Source organism: Thermobia domestica, chromosome 3 (genome assembly GCF_964235325.1).
Source record: "Thermobia domestica chromosome 3, izTheDome1.hap1.1, whole genome shotgun sequence".
NCBI lineage: Eukaryota > Metazoa > Arthropoda > Insecta > Zygentoma > Lepismatidae > Thermobia > Thermobia domestica.
Genome location: NC_137456.1, coordinates 251,411,840 through 251,433,262, shown reverse-complemented (window position 1 = coordinate 251,433,262; position 21,423 = coordinate 251,411,840). Strand labels below are relative to the sequence as shown.

The window sequence follows — 21,423 nt, the reverse complement described above, 5'->3', positions numbered from 1 at the left end:
ATAAATTTGTTCAGAGTATTATAATATACGATCCGTAAAAAATATGAAGTGATTGAATAATAATAAAAAACGTAAGTTGTCAAATTAAAAATGTAACGTACAAAATTGAAAATGTAATTTTCAAAATGAAAATGTAATTTTCAAAATGAAAATGTAATTTTCAAAATGAAAATGCAACTTGTCAAAATGCATAACCGTAAACTAAAAATGTGAAAAGTTTTTTCACATGCATGCAATATAAAATGTACAAACAAATTTTATGCAGGCGAATCATAACATACGGATTTTTTTCCTTACGTATAAATTGTAAATCATATTTGAAACAGTTTACTTTTACACTGTAAGTGTTTTGAAATTTTTCGCGCTGAAGTAAAATATATAAGATGTGTAAGGAAATAAAACATGTAATATAAAATGAGAAAAATTTTATTTACAAATTTCAATAAGATATATATAGTTTACATACAGATACATTCCTTGATATATTGTTTAATACAATCTATATTTATATTAGTATATGTACAATTACATACTGGCCAGTTTATTGCGGAAAGTCTTTTATCACTTGCTTTTGTTAATTTATACACATTGTTTTTATTATTTTGTAATTGATTAACAGAAGAGTTTTTATTTTCCATTATTACTATTTCTTATGCATATTATAATGTAAATATTTTTGTAAGAATAACTCTGTAATTAACTGAATGTTATCTTTGTTTAATAAAATGTTATATAATGTCCATGTAAATTCCCAATCATCAATTTCAGTATCACAATGTACTGTTGCAAATTCTTCATATAAGTCATCAAAAGTTTGTGCGCTTACCATTGTACGCCATGTATTATAGCATAACATATTATAGTCCGAAGTAATACAATCGTGTTCTTCTATTTTGCTCCTGTTTGGAAACACCCGTAACACAAAAGTTCTCGCGGTGGTTTCCAACGCTCAATACACATTAATACACATTGTTCTTTTATAGAAAAAGAAGAACATTGATATTCGCAATTGTTGTATGTATTTAGGAAACGACATTGGTATTCACAGTCTGGATTGTTGATACACATCTTTATCGTGCTCAAGATATGATTCTCTTAAGTCAGAAATATGATAATCATTAAACGTGATTTCTTGATATGAATAATTAAATTTGTTATATGAGATGCGGAATAATGTTTACGTCTATATATTTCACATGAATCTTTAGATATTGTTTTAATATTTGATCACGTGTTGATTTTTTGATTAGGAAATTCCACACAATAGTATTTAATTCTTCATCACTTTCACTCACACATTTATGCTCAGTTTCTTTCTCACTACGATTCGCACAGCCTTCACAAAGTAGTGGTTCAGAAAGTTTATATTTTTCTAGTAACTGTTTTACACAAACTTCATTTACTTCATTAGGAGTACAACCACACTTCACAGGATTGAATATTAGAATATCATTAGAAATTGTATTTTGATTTACTACTGATACAACTTCCTCTTCAAAGGGTATTTCATTTGGGTATCTGAAATTTCGTCTATACACAGCATCGTCTATGGTAATTTCCTGTGTTGGATAAATAATCCTATATTTTTCAGCGTCTTCTTCAGGAATGTCAGGATCATTTGGATGTACAAGAATAATTTTCTTTTGTTTTTCAAGTTGAAAACGTTTTTCACGAGGTGAAATGTATTTAGATTTTACACATTCACTTTGCAATAAAGAAAGATTGGTTTCAATTTCACCTTTTCGTTTCTTATTATGAGATGAAGAACCAGAATTTGTTTTTTGCTTTTTAACTGCGGAAACAGATTGCATTTGACTGTACATTGTAACAGCGTATCACTACCTTTATATGATTTACTACAGCTATACGCATGCGTGCTTTTATATTATATTGTGACATGCGCGAAAAACAAGTACAAGTATACATACCCATCTGACATGCGCGAAAAAAAAAATAGTACAAGTATGCGCACGCATAAAATTTATATTGGCATGTTTAAATACATCGTGAAAAGAAACAGGTGTGATTATATAAAGTTTTTCATAGCATTATTATATCATTAGAACATGTATATGTAATAATAATAATAGATATGTACGTGATTTGTTAGGGATAAAATTAATATTAACAATTTCATACTTTGTAACTCATTTACTAACACTTAGTGTTTACTAAAGCAATGTTGGAACAAACGATATATATTGAAAAATAAATAAATAAATTATGATATCAGAGAAAACAAGATTGGATTTTAATTCATATGCTTACAAACTTAGTAATTCAAATAGTCTGTTTAAAGACTATGTGAATTCTTTCCTTCAAATGAAGCACGAAACTTATGATTTTTTTCTTGCTTGGTGCAAAACTAAAGAAGACAAGAATACATTAAAGAGTATCATGCCCACGAAGGCATACAGTTAGACGAAACAAATATTGGATCAAACCCGAGTCTGAGGTATATTGCTAAAATATTCCACAATTCATTTTATGGGAAATGGGGACAAAGAACGGACTTGTTGCAATTCGTGATTGTTGACACTCCGGAAAAACTTTTGACGGACTTGCTGTCAGCGCAGTACAAGGTACAAATTGTAACACCCACTGTTGATAAACACCTAATTGTTACATACATGGACATCAAGAAAAAATAAAGTGATAAGTTGGAAAGGAGATGGTAAAGACAACAATAATAATAATAATATTAATAAAGCTTTATATCCTGTTGACAATACTAGGACTTTTGCAATATTAGAAGAAGAACAATATATGCATATTTGTGCAAAGATCATACTAATGATCGTGTTTTAAATAGTGGAAATACTAAAGTTCTAATATTTTATTATTATTATTATTATTTCATTAGAAGAATATATTATTTCGATTACAGATGGCACATATTGAATTAATTAGCGAAGCTGAAGAGCTTATTGATTTACTTCACCGATTTGGATATGCTGCCCCCGAAGTGGTATATTATACCTGGAAGCGTTTGCTAGATACTTATCATTCCAAGGGTGTGCGTGTACCCAATGAAAAATATTATCAAATGTTAACAGAGTTATTAAAACATTTTAAAGAAAGACAGGATGTTATTTTGACAACCTGTGAAACCGCAACCGATATCAGTGATTTTTATCGGATAGGGTTCTTTCGAGTAGGTGAAATAAAAAAAATAGGATTGTGAAAAGTTCAAGCAGCTGATATTAGCAGGTAAAACAGCTGACTTATTTGTTAAGGACAATGCTAAACTACTACTAGGTAAGCTTATCACGACCAAGTTCTTCTAGTTCTGGGGTAACCTAAAAACTTAACTGAGTTTTCAAGAAGTACCTAAAACAATGTTTGGTATGGGTGTGCCAAATTTTTAAGATTGTAAGGAGTACATCACGAACATATGCTTACTTTTGGTTAAAGGGAACAGAGCTAACCATTAAGTGTATGCAATCAATGATCCGGAACAATATATTTATTCATTCATTGTTTCAATTTGTAATGGACAACACAATCAAAGATGATAACAAGAACACCTTTGTAGGAATAACTATCGAGAGCACTACCTCAAAGTTAAAACGATGTACATAACATGGCCCAGGAAATCGGAATTGTGCCCTGAGGCTGTCTTTTTTTTCCATAGTGGAAAATACCCTCAATAATAATGAGAAGTTCTTAATTGAAGCTGCATAGTATGCATCCCCGAAAGGGACGAGGTAACCCTTAAAGATTGGATAACTTCTTAAAAATAAATTACTTCCTATGGAAAAGGATGTGTACTGCCTCCCAAAGAGTGTAATTTTGGGAATGGCAAGTGTATAAATTGAAAAAGAACCCAAAAAGCTTGTTAAAACAAGCCAAGGATTTGTGTGATGATGCCAATGTTACTATTGAGCATCAAAATGGTTGTACTATTGATGATGTGAAAAAATTTCAACAATACCTGGCACCCAAGTACCAGATCATTGTCTTTGAAAAGAAATCAAATGACATGTAATGTATCCGGGAATAAAGGGTGGTAAGCAAATATATTTATTGTATGAAGATAATCACTACCAACTGGTAACTAGTGTCCGTAAACTTTTGGGAGCCGAAGGCTTTTGCGATTATTGTTTGCAAAAGTATAAAGCCTTCATTTATTCAGCAATATGAAGCTTGTATAAAGTCTTCATTTATTCAGCAATATGAAACATTTTTCATTAGTTTATATTGGTTTTTACACGATTTTTTAAAAAATTGTATTGTGTTAATTAGTTTTTTGTTTTGCTACATTTTCAACTCATTTACATAAATATTTGAAGAAATGTTTAGTATGATAGCACTGCACTGCACTGCACTACACAGTAACTATTTTTTCATAGATATTTACTTGAGTAAAATTTAGTTGTAACGTTCACAGAAATAATCATGGCAAATTGTACCTTTTTACAGTTTGTACATGTAATATAGCTACAGAAGAGTAACATTTTCATCCATACGTCTATTATTTCTTCTTCATATTTTAATCACAAACATTATCACTATCACTTTGGTTTTTATTCCAAATTAAAAATTTCTTAAAATCTTTCTGCAAGAATATTTCTACCAGTTGATTAACAAATGTATCATTATGAATGGCATCATCATATATATGAAAAAACTGTTCTAATTTATTAAAAGTATTGTCGTGCATTTTTTGAAACGTATACCAAATTTCATCCTGTATATCCATATCCGTAATAACACTTAGTACTTTTGTTTTCAATATATTTTTATGTAACAGAATACAGTCATGGTTTATTGCGTCTTTTAATCCACGTGCAGATCCACTGCAAAGAAGCATACTTCTTCTTTTAGATTCCCACATTTGAAAAGCATTTATTAAGCACTGAATGGTTATGTGAATATTATCGCAGAAAGAGACCCATACGTTTTCAGCATTAGACATTTTTCAGTTCGACAAAGTAAACAAATTATTTAATACTTCCCAACGTAGCTGGTCTGAGCTTGTGTGCCAATCGAAATAAAAAAAGATACAAACCAATAAATAATTAACACCGAACTTCTAATGAAGTGATCAAACTAAAATAAAAAAAACACTAGGCACAAATATCTTCATTGACCATCATACGAAGAAGAAGAAGAAATCTTTTCATCGACTACAACCAGCACTACAACCAGCATATTCTTATGTAGCTTTCTTAACTGCGGTATTTATACTTTTCACGGTGGGATGTTTGAATTAACCAATGAAAACAGGTTTGAACAAGTTTAAGGTAGACCTGAAACTCATAGTTTCCACCCCCTATTAGTTTTAGATACTATTCTTTTATGATTATGAAGTGATTCTTACATCTAAATTAACTTGAATATTTCATCTTTGCATCAGTTTTTTATAACCGACAAAGTCCCCCAGGGCCGTTTACTGCGCTTGCTTGAATTTCTATATACTGACATTGAAAGCAATAATTAGAAATCACGATACCTGAACCTCAATAGCTCCTTTGTATTTGCTTGTTTTTAATTAGCCTGTTGGATTCCAACGTATTGTGGTAATTTGACATGATCGATAAATAATGCTTTTAAATCCTTTTAAAATATACTTTTGGTTATTTTACATTTAAGACATGGTGGATTACTTCCTTCTGTGACAACTTTTAGCAACGAGTGGTACTATCTTATCTACCGAATACTCCACACTTGAAAAATTTATTACAGTTGTTATCATGAGACAATAGTTATTGAACTTTCGCTAAATATGTTTACAGATAAATTATCGCGTACAATAGGTAGGAACAAATGCTATCGAAAACTCGCCAAGTGTTAAGGGTTCTTGTAGACAATCCATGTAGTAAGTTGTGAATATATGTTAAAACTGAAGCCTACATCATGTATTTGATCAGTGCTAGAAATTCCTGTGAATTTTCATTAGGTAGGCTATATGTTAAAAGCTTAGGAAAGAAAAAAACTAACACCGACTTTGCAATGGGAAAGGAAAATGAACTGTTTCACAAACTTCTTCTTATTACTGAAGTTTCATGAAACTAAAATTTATTTGTACAAGTAATCACTGATTTATTTCCTATTTATCTGTATTCTTTTTTCATGTCGATATGACATATATTCAAAGATCATTTACTTATTCAAACAGGTTTTTTATGTCGATGCGTTAGGTTATACATCTCTATTATATTGAATTAGATTTAATCTCCCACATGACCCTCTTCCTCCTCCTCCTCTTTGCTAAGCGGATAGCGTACATGCTATCGGGGTGGCAGACCATAGTCCTGTAGGAGATCATCATCTTCACGAACAATAACTTTGTGAGATTATATATAAAATACCCCATTGCTGTTCAAAGGGGAGATCAAGTAAACTAAACTTAATCTACCACCTTTTCCTATCATTTCATTTAACCACTTGTTTTTTAACAAGAAGGCCAGTAGAAACAATTTTCAGTTCAAGTTCTTGAAAACAACCATCTTTTAGTATGTATTAATCTTACTTATTTGACACACAGTTATTCGTTAATTTTACTTATGTACTGTTCAAAACAGAAAAGATTTGTTCAAAGTTTTTTTTCAAAGATTTGATGATAAATCTATAAGTACGTTAGCCATAGTTCACTATTGTTTTCTTATTGAGACCAAACTTTTATTCTTTCATAACAGGTCAGTCCCATGATTCACATTCAATTTTAACACTTTTGAAATACAATTTCCTTGAGCATCCAATAAAATAAAATTATAAGGATTACTATGCTGACAAAGTTTCAATGTTTAGTTTTTCGGTGCTAGTTGGTTCCTACAGTTAGACTTTTCTTCATTAGGTATTCATTTGTTATTATAGGACCATGAGGGTTCAGTGATAAAGCGCTCATTTCCGCTGATTAGGATCCCTGGTTCGATTACCGTTTGCATCAATTATTTCATTTGTCATAGCGGGACCATAAGGGCTCAGTGGTAAAACGTTCATTTCCACTGCTTAGGGTCCCTGGTTCGATTACCGTTTGCATCAATTAATTCAACATTTTTTATGACAAACATTAAGATTGGATTTATTTCTTATAAAATGTGCTGAACAAACAGCGTGTTCGTGAGTTTCCTCCCGATTCCTCTTACATTCTCATTCCACCAATTTCATAACCTTTCTAAAGTGATCCGTTAGCGTAACCGACATAATCGTGGGACTCACAGATTTCATTTATTATTCAAAATAATTTCATAGTTAAGCGTACACAGATATCATAGTAAGTAAGTAAGTAATTTTTATTTCTAAGAGACAATTTGTTATTTAATCTTTACATTTATTCAGAGTTCGATTCCTTGCTGCACAAAGTAAATATTCTGATGGTATCATTAAGTATCTAAACTGAACTGAACTGAACTGAACTGAAGTTCTTCTTTGTGGATTGCTGTGGCTTAGTGGTGAAGCGCTCACCTTTGGTGCTTGGGGTCGATCCTAGGATACTCCAATTATTTGAACATTTTCATCACAAGTATCAAGTTTTGAATTATGTAATGGGTAAACACTGTGTATCTGTTGTTGCGTAATGAAATACACATATATAATTCCATGTATCCGCCAATTCCCAGTTCTAGCTGTTTTACCCACTAGGAATATAAATAGCATTAAAATTCTTTACTGCAAAATAATTCCTGAAAATAAAACAACCAGCACTGACAATTAACGTCCACACATCGAGTGAGCGCGATAGTTACGATAGAAGGGTAGAATAGGTTCGTATCAATTTCAAATTACTGCAAATCCCAATTTCAGATAACAACTAACAAACTTTATTTTATGAAGTTTTATAACAAATAACTTGAACGAAAAGTAATAAAGAAAGTCTTGCAGTGGACTAAATTAACTTTCAGATACAATAACCAATGAGAAAGTAACACACATTAACCTTTTTTTTTCAAGATTTGTTTGACACTAGAATCTTTAGATATAAAATCCCCACTTTAAACGCAATAAAGCACTGCTTATCTAACTTTAAATGATATTGAAATTCTCTACCCAATACGAATAACCAGGGTTAGCTACAGAAACTTAATTTTTAATTAAAAGCAAAAATCCAAAAGGGGTTTTATTCAAATAGCTTAACCAAGGCATGTACTGGTTACGTAAGTTGACAGAATCCAAGTTTCTTTCATTTATTTTCCTTTTCATTATTTTCTTTTTTCAAACAAGACAATAAGAAAAGTAAAATGGAAGTTTCTAATGGAAATAAGAATAATTAACATACAAACCAGAAACTGTTTCATTCATTTTCATTTCTTTCTTTTTTTTGTCTCCAAACCTGTTTTCCTTACAGAGCCTTTTTAGTGGTTAGATATTCCTTTAGTCTCCTTGCAGCCAAAATCCACTGGTTCCTATCGTATTAACTTCAAATATTAACACCTCCATTTCACAATTCCCACGATCGTGTTTTCGAACTTCACTCTAGTAATACCTATGTTAAAAATACGCCGTCCGCTAGTTAAGCAGCAGGCAGCTGGCTGCAGCGACAACTAGCGACACCGAGCGGAAAGCTCGCGCACTTCACCACAGGCACCGCCAAGGTCACTCAATTACGAGTATCTCACGAAGCTATTGCTATTTTAAAACGGAGATTTTATTAACAAATGTTTTACATATTTTTATTTTTCGACTAAACGCAACACTGTGTTTCTCAGGATCGCTTTTTATAAAGTGTCTAAGAGTTTTTATACAACAAATCATCGCAGCCTAAGTGTACGGGATTCCATTTCATTTTTTCTTTAATCCAAGTGGATGAATGGTATGCCAATTAATATACAGGTTATAGTTTGTCATTCTACACTGAAAACCTTTATTTATATTTACCTTAGATAGCTGGATATTACCGTGTTTTTCCACAAAATTTTATATAATATGCCGTGGTTCGCAAATCCACAGCTTCAAACCTAAAAGAAATACCTAGTTAATTATTCAAGGAATGAAAAACCGATTTTAATGTATGTTCCCTACCACCAACTACATTTTAGTGTTCACAGAAGAAAAAGTATTCAAATTCTCTATTTTGTTTGCATAAAATTTCTCAAAATTTGCCCGTTTTCTCCCACTCTCATCATATACTTTTTTCAAGAGCTTTTATAAAACGAAACAATGTAAATTCATTCACTCATCTTAAACGGATTTAATCAAAAAAAGTAAAATTCAGACTTTTCTTTCAGTATACTATCATTTAATAGCAACAACTAATTAGTAAACGAAAATGTTTTTGTTTTAATTCTTATTTATGAACACCAGCAAATTTCTCATTAAGCTTGTTTCACCCTACAACTATGTATATTGGTTAAAAAATAAAAGGAAAACCAACTAATTATCCTGAAAACTCAAGTACAATTTGATACTAGAGGGAAATCAAATTAGTTATGATAGCATAATTAAAATCTTTTCAATTGAAACTGATAACTAAATAGTGCAGCGTACTGAAAAGTATAAAGATTTTTTTCCTGCTTTTTTAAAAATTCTAACAACAATTCTTATTCTGAAAATATCTTTTCTATGCTTCGAAACGTTACTGATAATAAAAGGTATCTATAAGTTCAATACGACCCGGAAAGAAAAAAAGTTAGACATTTTATGACATTTGTTAGGCAGGTTTAAAAATTCAAAGGAAAGGAAACTCAAATTTACCCTTCACCCAGAAAACATAATTTATTTACATATTATTTCTTTCTACAAAAATTTTTGTTTCAGTTTTTTATTTTTTCCATTCTTTCATATTTCTCCCATGCTTTTATAAACACGTCGTCTTCCCCGTCATTTAATAAATTCAAATCATTGTCATTTACCCCCTCCCCCACTGGTGGTGATATTGGTCCCACTGACATCACTTCTTCCACCAATGCCACTTCGTCTTCCTCCACTGACATCACTTCTTCCACCAGTGATGATGTTATTGGCTCCACTTTTTCTTCCACCACTATTACTTCTTCCACCACTGGGTTGTATCTTTTTTGCTTATTTCTCCTCTGTTCCTCTCTTCTTCTTCTTTTCCTGCCTTCGGCCACATCCAATAATTGCTCCATCTTATTAAACCACTGGATGTGGCGGTACGAAGAGGAGGAGGAGGAGGAGGAGGCGCCGGAAGTACTTGCTTCTGGTTGTGCTTCCATTCTTCTGCAAAATAAAGAAAAGTGTTATTAGTACAAATTATTTTCACCAAAATGAAATCAATTATAATCTACACTAATAAAATTCTATTATTCTAATCACAAACTCAATTACATTGTTTAACTTGAACAACTTATATATAACTTTAAAGGGGTTAACTTCACAAAAATTTGACCGCTATGTAAAAAAATTATATTTGATTTCCGGTGTGGATTTTATGGTTCCAATTAGCGCTAAATTTTTTTCCAGGAGCAAAGTTTAAAGTTGTGTTTGTGTTTTAATTTTCAGTATTTTTAAAATAACACTCTTAAATCATGTCTAGTGTTCCTGTGTAGCCTAACATGCTAATAATCATGCTATTGGTACAAACTGTTCCGGCTTCAATTTCCGGTTGTGGTAAAATACTAGTTTCATATAGCCATGCTATTGAACAAAACAGCAAACTTAAAATCAATTCACTTTATGTAGGTATACGTCTCATATACCCATACTACTGAACGAAACAACAACAAACTCATCCGTTAGCATACGTCTCAAAGTTTTCAAGTTTATTTTCCAATAATTGTTAGTTAGTTAATAGGGTCATGTCTCATATATCAATGCTGCTTAACGCCTTGGTTAACTGAAATTAAGTTACTATTAATAAATCTTACAATATGTCCGTATATTTTAATAAACGGTGCTAACGAACCCGAATTCAATTTCCGGTTGTATCCTAAAAGTTTCACGTTAAGGCTGGCGCATTTTGGTAAAACTGAATCATAATTTAATTTCCAATGGTTCGACATGTTCTAACCCCTAATGCTTCTGCATTTGGTGCAAACAAAACCATGGTACCATATTCACTAAAGTTATCATCTCTACTGCAAACATATTTCCGTTCTCAAGTACAAATGTCGCATGTCATAATTTTTAATGTTATTGCCTTTCGTGCTAAGGCGTACAATTTTAATTCCCTGGCGGGCCTACCCGCATAAACAAAGTCACCTTAACACCGGGGCGCGGATTTAATTTCCGCGTGGGTCTAACACTGGCGTGCAGGTTCAAATCCCGGGCAAGCCTACGCGCATAAACAAACTCATCTTAACACTGAAATGCGGATTTAATTTCCGCGTGGACCTAACACTGGCGTGCAGGTTCAAATCCCGGGCAGGCCTACGCGCATAAAAAAACTCACCTTAACAGCGGCGTGCGGGTTCAAATCCCGGGTGCGCTTACGCGTATAAGCAAAGTTACCTTAACAGCGGCATGCGTGTTCAAATCCCGGGTGCGCTTGCACGTATAACCAACCAACCTTAAATGCTCTACACCAACAACGCTACAAAGGGTCGGAAATTAATTTTCAATAATAAGCATTATATTTAATCTCGGGTTTTATTCAATGTCAATCCAATCCAGTTAGCTATAAAATATTCCCCCCCCAACATTCAAATGTATTCTGTAATATTTGAATATATCTTTCACGCCATTTCCCTCAAAATCTGACGGACTAAATAAATTAAGTTATTTTTTTTTCACTGTATATAAATCAAATTTCCACCCGGACAAACTCAGACTCAAACAAAGTGATTTATTAAAAATAAAATATATAATTAAGTTCGCTTCATATGAGTAGTGTCTTTAGTTCAAACCTTAAATCGGTCATAAATGAACAAACGAAATGTATATCAGTTTTCTTATACATCTCTATATCAATTTTAAACTTATAAATATTCTTTCAACAAGAAACAAAAATAAGATTGTGTATGTGTTTTCAATAACCATATTAAAACAGTAAAATTACATTTCTTCTATACTTATTTTTTCTTTCTTTCTTTCTTTCTTTCTTTCTTTCTTTCTTTCTTTCTTTCATCGAATAACCCCGTACAAATCCTTATATAATTCTCTTCAATCGGTACGCCAAAATTCAGAGATAGAATTCGATATCAAAATTAATTTATTTTTATTAATTTGGCTAAAAGATGAAAATTAAAGTATTGTTTATGAATTGGCTTGCAGTCAGAAATTAGTAATCTTGCAGACAGACATATTATCACACAGTATTACATAGTGCTTATGATTGTTGTTTTAATTAAGTAACAGACACGAGTCTGCACGTGTCAACTGTATAAACAAATACTGAAGCAAGAAGAAAATGTAAACTTTGTATAAATTTATGTCCACAGCAAACACATTCTAAAAATTAGGTAAAATTGTGAAAATCGCAGACGTAAACTGTCTGGAGATTTGGTCACTGAGAGAAAATGCAGAAACTGCGGTTTCAGCACAGAGATGTATGAACTACGAAATTTGGTAAGAGAGAAACAACAAATTCGTCATAAAACAAATTGACATAAAAAGGTTATGTCAAACTGAATAGGGATCAGTTGGCTGAGATCAGTGGCTAAGGATCAGTTCTTGGAAACCCATCTGTAGATCAACACCGAGTACCAGTGGAAACCCATCCACTGTGGTTGTCATCGACTACGAACTCTGAGTCCAGGAGTTCGATTCCAGTAAAACATCGAAGGTATGTAGTAATACATCTCTGGTTATTCTCAACTGACTGAATCGCCAACAGTTTGATTAATGTGATCAAGCAATTTCATTTAACTAAACATCACAAACATAATACACCTAACTCTACTGTTTAAAAATAATAAATGTCTAATTAAAGTTTAAATGCCTAGATCATAATTACTTTATCACCTTCACATGTTAAACATAAAATCCTACATCGTAGGTTGGTGGAGATATGATCATAATTGCATTCCTGTCTATTATGGATGGTAGACAGAAGCGGCTTGTATCGTGTCAATAATTTCACTACATCCCAGCTATAAAGGCACGACACGATATCGAGTTGACAATATATATTTCTTTTTTATCCGTTAAATACTACTGATAGCATTAAATAAGTACCAAGAACCCTTCTCGCAATTGTGTTCTGTTAATAAAACAGTTTGTGAGGGCATAGCTGCTTCTTCTATCAGTAAACCACCAAACGTTCATTATGTTACAAATCCCTAAGGGGGACCCACCAACACATAAGCCCCTTCAGTTGAACATAATTATCATCATGTTATTACCTATTCAAAAAACCCGCAATTGTAGGGACTAACTAACTAATGGGAAACATGCCCTCACTTGGTAAAAACATGGTAGAAATAGCCGCACATAATTTCCTTTTGCTATAATACGATACTGTTAAAATCTATGGTGGTCTATCTGGGAGGCAAAAGCCGCACAATTGTAAAAACATGATAGGAATACCCATACATCATTTCAATTCGCTTCATTGTAATACAATACTGTTTAAATCTAAGTGAGCCCGTAACTAAGGGGAAAGGGCCCCCGTTACTTGTAGAAATATACTACGAATAGTCGTACATAATTCTCTTTTTGCTATAATATAATACTGTTAAAATCTAGGTGATCCCATAACTAAAGGGGAAAGGGCCCCCGTTACTTGTAGAAATATACTACGAATAGTCGTACATAATTCTCTTTTTGCTATAATACTGTTAAAATCTAAGTGAGCCCATAACTAAAGGTGGAGGGGCCCCCCGTTACTTGTAGAAATATGCTACAATAGTCGTACGTAATTTCCTTTTTGCTATAATACTGTTAAAATCTAAGTAAGCCCGTAACTAAAGGTGGAAGGGCCCCCGTTACTTGTAGAAATATGCTACAATAGTCGTACGTAATTTCCTTTTGCTATAATATAATACTGTTAAAATCTAGGCAATCTATCTGACAGGCAAAAGCCCCTCATTGAGGGACATGCTACAAATAGGAGTACATAATTTCCTTTTGCTTCGAGAATACACAACAAGTTTTCAAATCAAAAGACAGTGTTCAATAACCAATGTATTTAGAGGGTCCGTAAAATTTTCATCCTTTCTTTTTCTTTCTTAACATTAAAGCTATTGTATGCGCTATGTGGCTACCAACCCCGCAATAACTAACATTCAGTAATATTTACTATTAAAACACGAAAATTTAAATTATAATGTGGGGCAAAGCGCTCCTTCCCCTCCCCAAACTTAAGCTTTTTTTTTTCTTTCTTTCTGCAAATACTAGTCTTAGTTCAAACATTTGCGTTCCTAAAAGATTATCAGCTATATTACCAAAGCGTACTTCTATGATATCTATTGGCAAAATGATCTTACTTAAGCAGTTCAAGCCCCCTCTGTACAACGTACATATATATTAGGTATAACTGATTTTAAAGTGATCATGTTTCAGTACACAATCGGTGTAACAGTTAAAAAATAGTAACAATTGAATCGAACATATTGTAATTAAGCACAGTATAATTAAACAAATAAAAATCTACAAGTAAATGGTTCGTCTTTAGCCCTTGATAAATCATATTGGCGGTTCTTAAGGGAAGCTCCGAGTAATTTATTAGGAGAGTATAAATAATTAGTACACTCACATATTATTCGAACATGTTATTTTTTACGAGCTTCTAATGAAGCGAAAGAATGAAAAAAATACGAACCATTAAAAATATGTAGTCCTACAATAATAATAATAATAATAATAATAATAATAATAATAATAATAATAATAATAATAATAATAATAATAATAACTCTTGTCATGACTACAAAATTGTCGTAGGTTTATTTCCCGACAATGTAATTAGTCCCAAGTTCAATTTCTCAAAAGCAACTCGTGTAGTTTATCAATAATTATTCAAAAAACTTCCATTATAATTAAGTGAATAATACAAGTCAATTTAGCATTTAAAAAAGTTCTCACCTTAAAAAATCAAAGTTCGTTCTGTTAGAATCAGCAACGAAAAAACTTCAATAAAAACACAAGAATAAAGTTTTTCAATACGCACTATGACAGTATGTAAGGAACAATAATAATAAACTTTTATTTCAATAGTATTTATGAGGATTTCAATGTGTCCCTCCCCCAAACATCATCTTTTCATCAGGTTTTCAAACCGTTTTCATTAATTATAAATAAAGTCATCATGTCCGCTAACATCGTTTATTCAGTATTCCACCAGGAAATCTAAAAATTTCTTATTTACAAGTTCATCAACCGTTGGAGAAATCTCAACAGGAAATGACCTTTCAAGGAAAAGCTACCATTTTTTTCCTCATTCAGAACAGGGTATCGACATTGGTCCCTGTAGCGATGTGCGGTTCTCAACTAATTAAGGAAATGCTTACATGTAAAACTTTCACATTGCCGAAATCAGATATTGCCACAAAAATACATTTACGTGTTTGTCCAAAACATCTTGTAAAAGGGAAGAAACATTAAATTTCTATCTGTCTTCTTCATCACTGCAGATAAGTTTCGCAGTGACAATCATAGTTAATGGAAAAATATTTCAGTATGTCGCCAGTCAGACTTCTCACGGGCAAGGGGAAAGCGTCTAAAGATATTTCAGTACATATTGACAAGCGGAAATAAAATTAAAAAGTGCATTGACACTCTATGTATGTCACCACTCAAAGTTCTAACGTAAGCAAAGGGAAAACACGTATACCCGGAAGTGCTGCCATTTACAAAAATAAAACTCTGTTCATTCTAAGATCGCCTGTGAGAGACGGAAGAACAATTCAGTCACTCCATATTTCAAAGTTAAAACATGGCTGTAAACACGGAGTTAGCTATAAGCAATAAACAAGTCAATAAAACGATGAATATTAACAAAATAAATAAATAAATAAACTATTCAAATCATACACACACACACACACTTCCTATCTCCCAATATGTTTTTTTTTCTCCAATTTACATGTGAGAATTGCAATAATTCTCTCATACAGCGTTCACCTCCGGAGCTTGGGGTCCTGGTGCTAAGAGTCCCAGGTTCATTCTCAGTACAATACAACGTTCACCCCTGGTGCTAAGGGTCCCGGGTTTATTCTCAGTACAATACAGCGTTCACCTCTGGTGCTAAGGGTCCGGGTTTATTCTCAGTACAATACAGCGTTCACCTCTGGTGCTAAGGGTCCCGGGTTCGATCCCAGTACGTATCACATAAACTTTTACACACTGTAAGTGTTCTCAGCTTCTTATTTTAAAATATTTTCGAAATTTATTTATTTGTAGGTTCACACTGCAAGTGTTCTCAGCTTCTTATTTTAAAATATTTTCGAAATTATTTGTAGGTTCACACTGCAAGTGTTCTCAGCTTGCTTAGCAAGCGATCAAATAAGTTGCTACGACTAATTTATTAGGAGAATATAAATAATTTGCAAGTTCCCACTTTCTATATACTTTTAAGAGCTTTCTTTGTAAAGCGAAGCAATATAAAAAAAAACAATTTATTAGGAGAATATCTTTTATTCTCTCACATATTGTTCGAGTAATTTATTACGAAAGGTTAAATAAATAATGAGTTTGCACAGCAAACAAAATTTATTACGAGAATATCTTTTATCCTCTCACATATTGTTCGAGTAATATATTCAATATTATTATTATTAATTTAATCACTACTACAAATTATTAATTTAATCATATCAATAGATTTAATTCAAATTTCCATTATTATTTTTAAAAATATCCAGTATAAAATCTGTACACACACGTATACAACCTCGAAAAAGAGGACACGACCTTTCCAACAATACAGACATGTCATCACAACTAAAAAAAGAAACAGGAACTTTCCAAACACACGTAAGCATGTCATCAAACCCTAATAACATACACGCCCCCTCTGACAACGCAAACATTAAAGGAGGACATGACTTTCTAAATTAATTATAAAAACATAACGGTACTAGAAGAAAACTTTGTCTGCCGCTACTGTGCTTGTGCCTTGAATGGGGAAGGATGACGATATATCAGGGTGACTAAATGGCTTGGAGCTTCATTTTGGAAACAGCGCGACTTGTCGAGTTTTCGCGATCTTATGTATTTCAAAGATGGGAAAAGGACAGTGAAACCAGCATCGAACCAAACAACAAAAAGTGGGACGACCACGCCTCATTAAAAATGTCGGATGTCGTAGAATCTCAAAGTTGGTGCAGCAGAATAGACGAAAACTCTAGCACAATATAATAATAATAATAATAATAATAATAATAATAATAATAATAATAATAATAATTATTATTATTATTATTATTATTATTATTATTATTATTATTATTATTATTATTATTATTTGCATTTTTTTGGATATGAGCAAGTTGTGACACTAAATAGAACATAGAAAATCAAAACTGTTCTCTGTTAATTTTACGTGACTCATGAATTTGGAAAGAGGGGGTCCGTGTAACATTTTTGCGGGAAGGCCTATTCGTCCTTACGCTACTGAGAGAATGTAAGGTAAAATAATAACACCAATATATATATATATATATATATATATATATATATATATATATATATATATATATATATATATATATATATATATATATATATAACTCCTGGCGCAACAGTCCCTTGTGATCTGAGTCTGCAGCGGGCTTGTGTTAGTGGTAAGCACAAATACACCCAACGTCGCCGGCTGTCTAGATTGAAGTCCGCTATCTTTTGGTTTCCCAACTTTTCTCTCGATATTTGGTCGACACAGAAATGTTTGAGTGCCACATCGGGAGCACTTTCGCTAATCATTTCGTAAAATTCAGGTTAGGGTGGTACTGAATTATTTTTGGAATATGCCATTTCTCATAACGTAAAGTTCAAAAGTATTGTGACATAATTAAAAACTCATTATCAACCACGTATTCTTGCCTCTAATATCTCTAAAAGTTTTCAAGTTATGTGTGAAAAATGGTTGAAACACTTGAAGTTTAGTAACTTGAAGAAGATAGTGGACTTATACATAAATGATTAGAATTGCTCCAATTTTTATTTTTATTCTTTTTTCTCGTAAAGAAATACAAAATCATAATTTCAACCATTTTGGTACATTTTTCATAATTTGAAGCGCGAACAGCCGTTTTCTTTCCTTACGTTTTGAACTTGGGATTTACATTCTCCTTGTCACTTATCGTGAAAGTCATATAATGACAATTTTTGTCATTTCATCTCTCAAGATCTGTTAAATTTGACATTTATTGAATGATATCGGTTTTGTAATACGAATAAATTTTTCGCAATAAAGTGCGTATAGTGGTCGTAAGAAATGACAAAAGCTACCACTGACCTTTATAGTTTGACTCATGCTTTTTCGATCATGGTATTTCCCTTAAATTTTGTAAAGGACAGTATCATTTTAATTATCTTAACCTAATTTCCTAAAGCATCTCATTCGTACGCTAAAAAAGATTTCTATTTTTTATGTATAAGAATTCAGAGAATGCGAATTTATTCAAAATTCCTTTTACAATTAAAGTCGCCTAAACAGATATTCCTTCGAGATTTCTGTATTTTGAAAACAAATTCACGATTTCAGTTCTTTATATTTACTTGTTTCCATGTTTTTTGTATCAATGCTGTATGATCAGTTCCCAGAATTATTTTAGTTCCCCGGTAAATCCATTTATAAAAGCTCCAAATACTGCTACAATTTTAATGTGGTATCAGGAGAATCTGAATATCTCATTCTTTTGTTACTCTCTATATATTCATCTACTACGTAAACAAACATCAGTGAAAGAAAGAGGTTGAGAGCTAACATGTGCTCCGTTAGGAACGTTGTCATTCCTTTCATTGATATATCTAGAAAGTCTAGTGTTGCCACGAGAAGAAACGAGACAAGACGAGACGTCTCGCCTAGAAAAGATGTACCTGTCTCGTCTCGTATCGAATGGTTCTGTCTCGTCTCGTGGCAACACCAGAAAGGCTGAGGCCCACAGAAAGAGCTGTTATACCAAGTGGTTAAAATTACAACTTTTAACCAAGTTTGGTTAACAGAGCACAACACACAACACGACTGCAATCTTCCAGCAACGACTGCTTAGTTTCGACTGGACCCGTAATTACTTCGATAACAACATTTGTCAATACCGTCAGTACAGTCGACAGGCAAGATTTCCCCATTTATTCTGATATCCTTTTTTCAGAACCCCTGGCGCCACTTCAACAAATAAGGAGGCCTATGTAACTTTCCCATTTAAAAAATGGTTTATCTTCGAATAACATCATAAAAGGATAAAAAAAGATAAATTTTATTGTCAAATCAGAATCTTTTCAAAACTCAGTATCGAGAAAGGCTGAAACGTTTTTGTCTTGGTTCGGAACGAGAAAGACCATGAAACAATAGTTAGTTACTGATAAAATTGCCACTTCTACGCGTACTTGTACTTCTATAACAGGGTTTTTATACGTAGATATCTCCACCAGCCCCCGGAATAAAATATTCTGAAACACTGATCTCAATGAACGTTTTACATTGTATTTGAATCTGGAGCACTATCACAAAATAATTAAACTTGAATCGATTGAAAAATGAAAGTGAAAGCTGTTTGTAATAATCATTTTTAAAAAATGCTTTAGGTATTCCCTGTTCTTTGTAGGATTTGAAACATTGAATCATTTGGACCATTTGAAATAATAAAAGATGGTATACATTTCGAAGGCAAATAATTTATTCCGAGTTAATAATTTTTAAGCAAATTCAGAAACTATGTTTGTATTTTTCGAGACACGAGACGATACATTTCACGAAACGTTTCGTATTGTATCGTGTCTCGCTTCAAAGAGCCCTGTCTCGTCTCGCAACACTAAGAGAGTCTTACGCATTCTCTTTCCAAGAAAATGAGCTAGAAACTTGAAAAGCACATTCAGTCAATTGCTATAGAATATACTATGGGCATAGCCACTGATGTGTAGAAGTTGACACAAGCGGAATTTGTTTTTGGCGAGTTGGAGCCGTGGGGCTCTATTAATTGGATTGGAAACATTGATTCAAAAATATTTTACATTTAGCATACATACATATACACACATATATATACGTACACACACATACACACACGTACATGTGTGTTACATATAGAGGAACTGTACCAAACCCGGGCCCGGGTCCATAAAGCGGGCCCCCTAAATTGCTGCTCCGGGTATTGGCGTAGAATGCTAGAAATGAGCTGAATTTTAGTTTACCGTTACTGTTGCATGCTGCGCTAGTTCCTGTGTTGATCAGTTAATCCTTTGTTCTGCAATCAACATCTGACGAGTTTTCATGCAGTGGAAAGTTTTGAAGCTCCGACGAGCAAGCATTGTTTTCCATAGTTAGTAAAGAGGTAAGTGAGCCAACTATTTATTTATTTAATCTTAATGGTAAGAGGTATGTTCTATGTAATTAGCTAGTAATTTAGACGTAGGAGTGACAAATTATTTGCAGCGAAAGTAAAAACATGTATGGTCGTAAAGTGGGCCCCCTTGTCAATCCTAAAGCGAGCCCCTACTATGTTGTGCAAAAGTAAAAGATATGTTTCATACCAAATTCTCATAATTGGTGCAATTTATTTACAATTTTCAAGAGGACCAAAATGTCCAAAACAAAGCCGAAACTAATAACACAATATCGTGGTCGAGGGCATGGTAGTGTCAAGTCATTATCAAGATCCTATGATCCAGGAAAGTAAAAGACACAGCTGAAGGTGAGAGGAAGAGCCAAGGAAGACGATTCTGATTGTGGCTTAATCTCTGATAAAAGGAAACATCAACAATATTCTCAACTTTAAACGTTCCACCTGGGAAAACATCGTTCACGGATGACGATGCCACATGCATGTTCTGCACTGAAAATTTTTCGAGTGATACGAGAGTTGAACTCTGGGTCCATTGTGTCATGTGCTCTTAGTGGGCCCATGTAGATTGTGAGGAGACTGACAAAGTCAATTATATTTGTGACTTTTGCCAGTAGAAATCTTAACTTTATGAAACATTTCATTTATCACGTTTAATTTGGAAGTTTTGGTTCTGAAGTTTGAGGATTTTGTTTTTAAAATGCCAAATAAGTAGGTTGGAGAAAGAGAGATGTTTAGATTTATTATTTCTACCAGTAGAATATTGAATATTTCAGTTTTGAAACTTTCAGTCTTCAAGTTTAGTCTATATGAAAGATTGTTCTGGAGTTTAAAAAAGAAAAAAAAGACATTTTGATTTGCTATTTCCGCCAGTTAAATGTGGAATATTTAAGTTTAGACATTTTCAGTTTATAAGTTTAATCTATTTGAAAGGTTCTGCTGGAGTTAAGAAAAAGACTTTCAGATTGCATTCTGGCCACTAGAATGTGGAATATTTAAGTTTTAAGTTCAATTTTAATGTGTTCTTTACTTTTTGGAATTTGTTTCAATTTCTTCCAATAAAGTCTTTTAAACATTCAAATTTCATTTTATTTCAAGCCCCAGTGTTTAGGATGTTGTTTTAGCTTAAATACGTAACTCA

General features: G+C 32.7%; 1 protein-coding gene across 1 annotated transcript in view; it reads right to left on the bottom strand.

Moving 5' to 3' along the window:
- Positions 1-9,643: 9,643 nt before the first annotated feature.
- The window catches only part of LOC145681012 (uncharacterized), a 39,221-nt gene continuing 27,441 nt past the window's right edge, over positions 9,644-21,423 (bottom strand). The window contains exon 2 of the mRNA XM_081752278.1: positions 9,644-10,122. Coding sequence (XP_081608404.1) covers positions 9,929-10,122 — 194 coding nt within the window. The 3' untranslated portion in view covers positions 9,644-9,928. The remainder of the gene's footprint in view (positions 10,123-21,423) is intronic.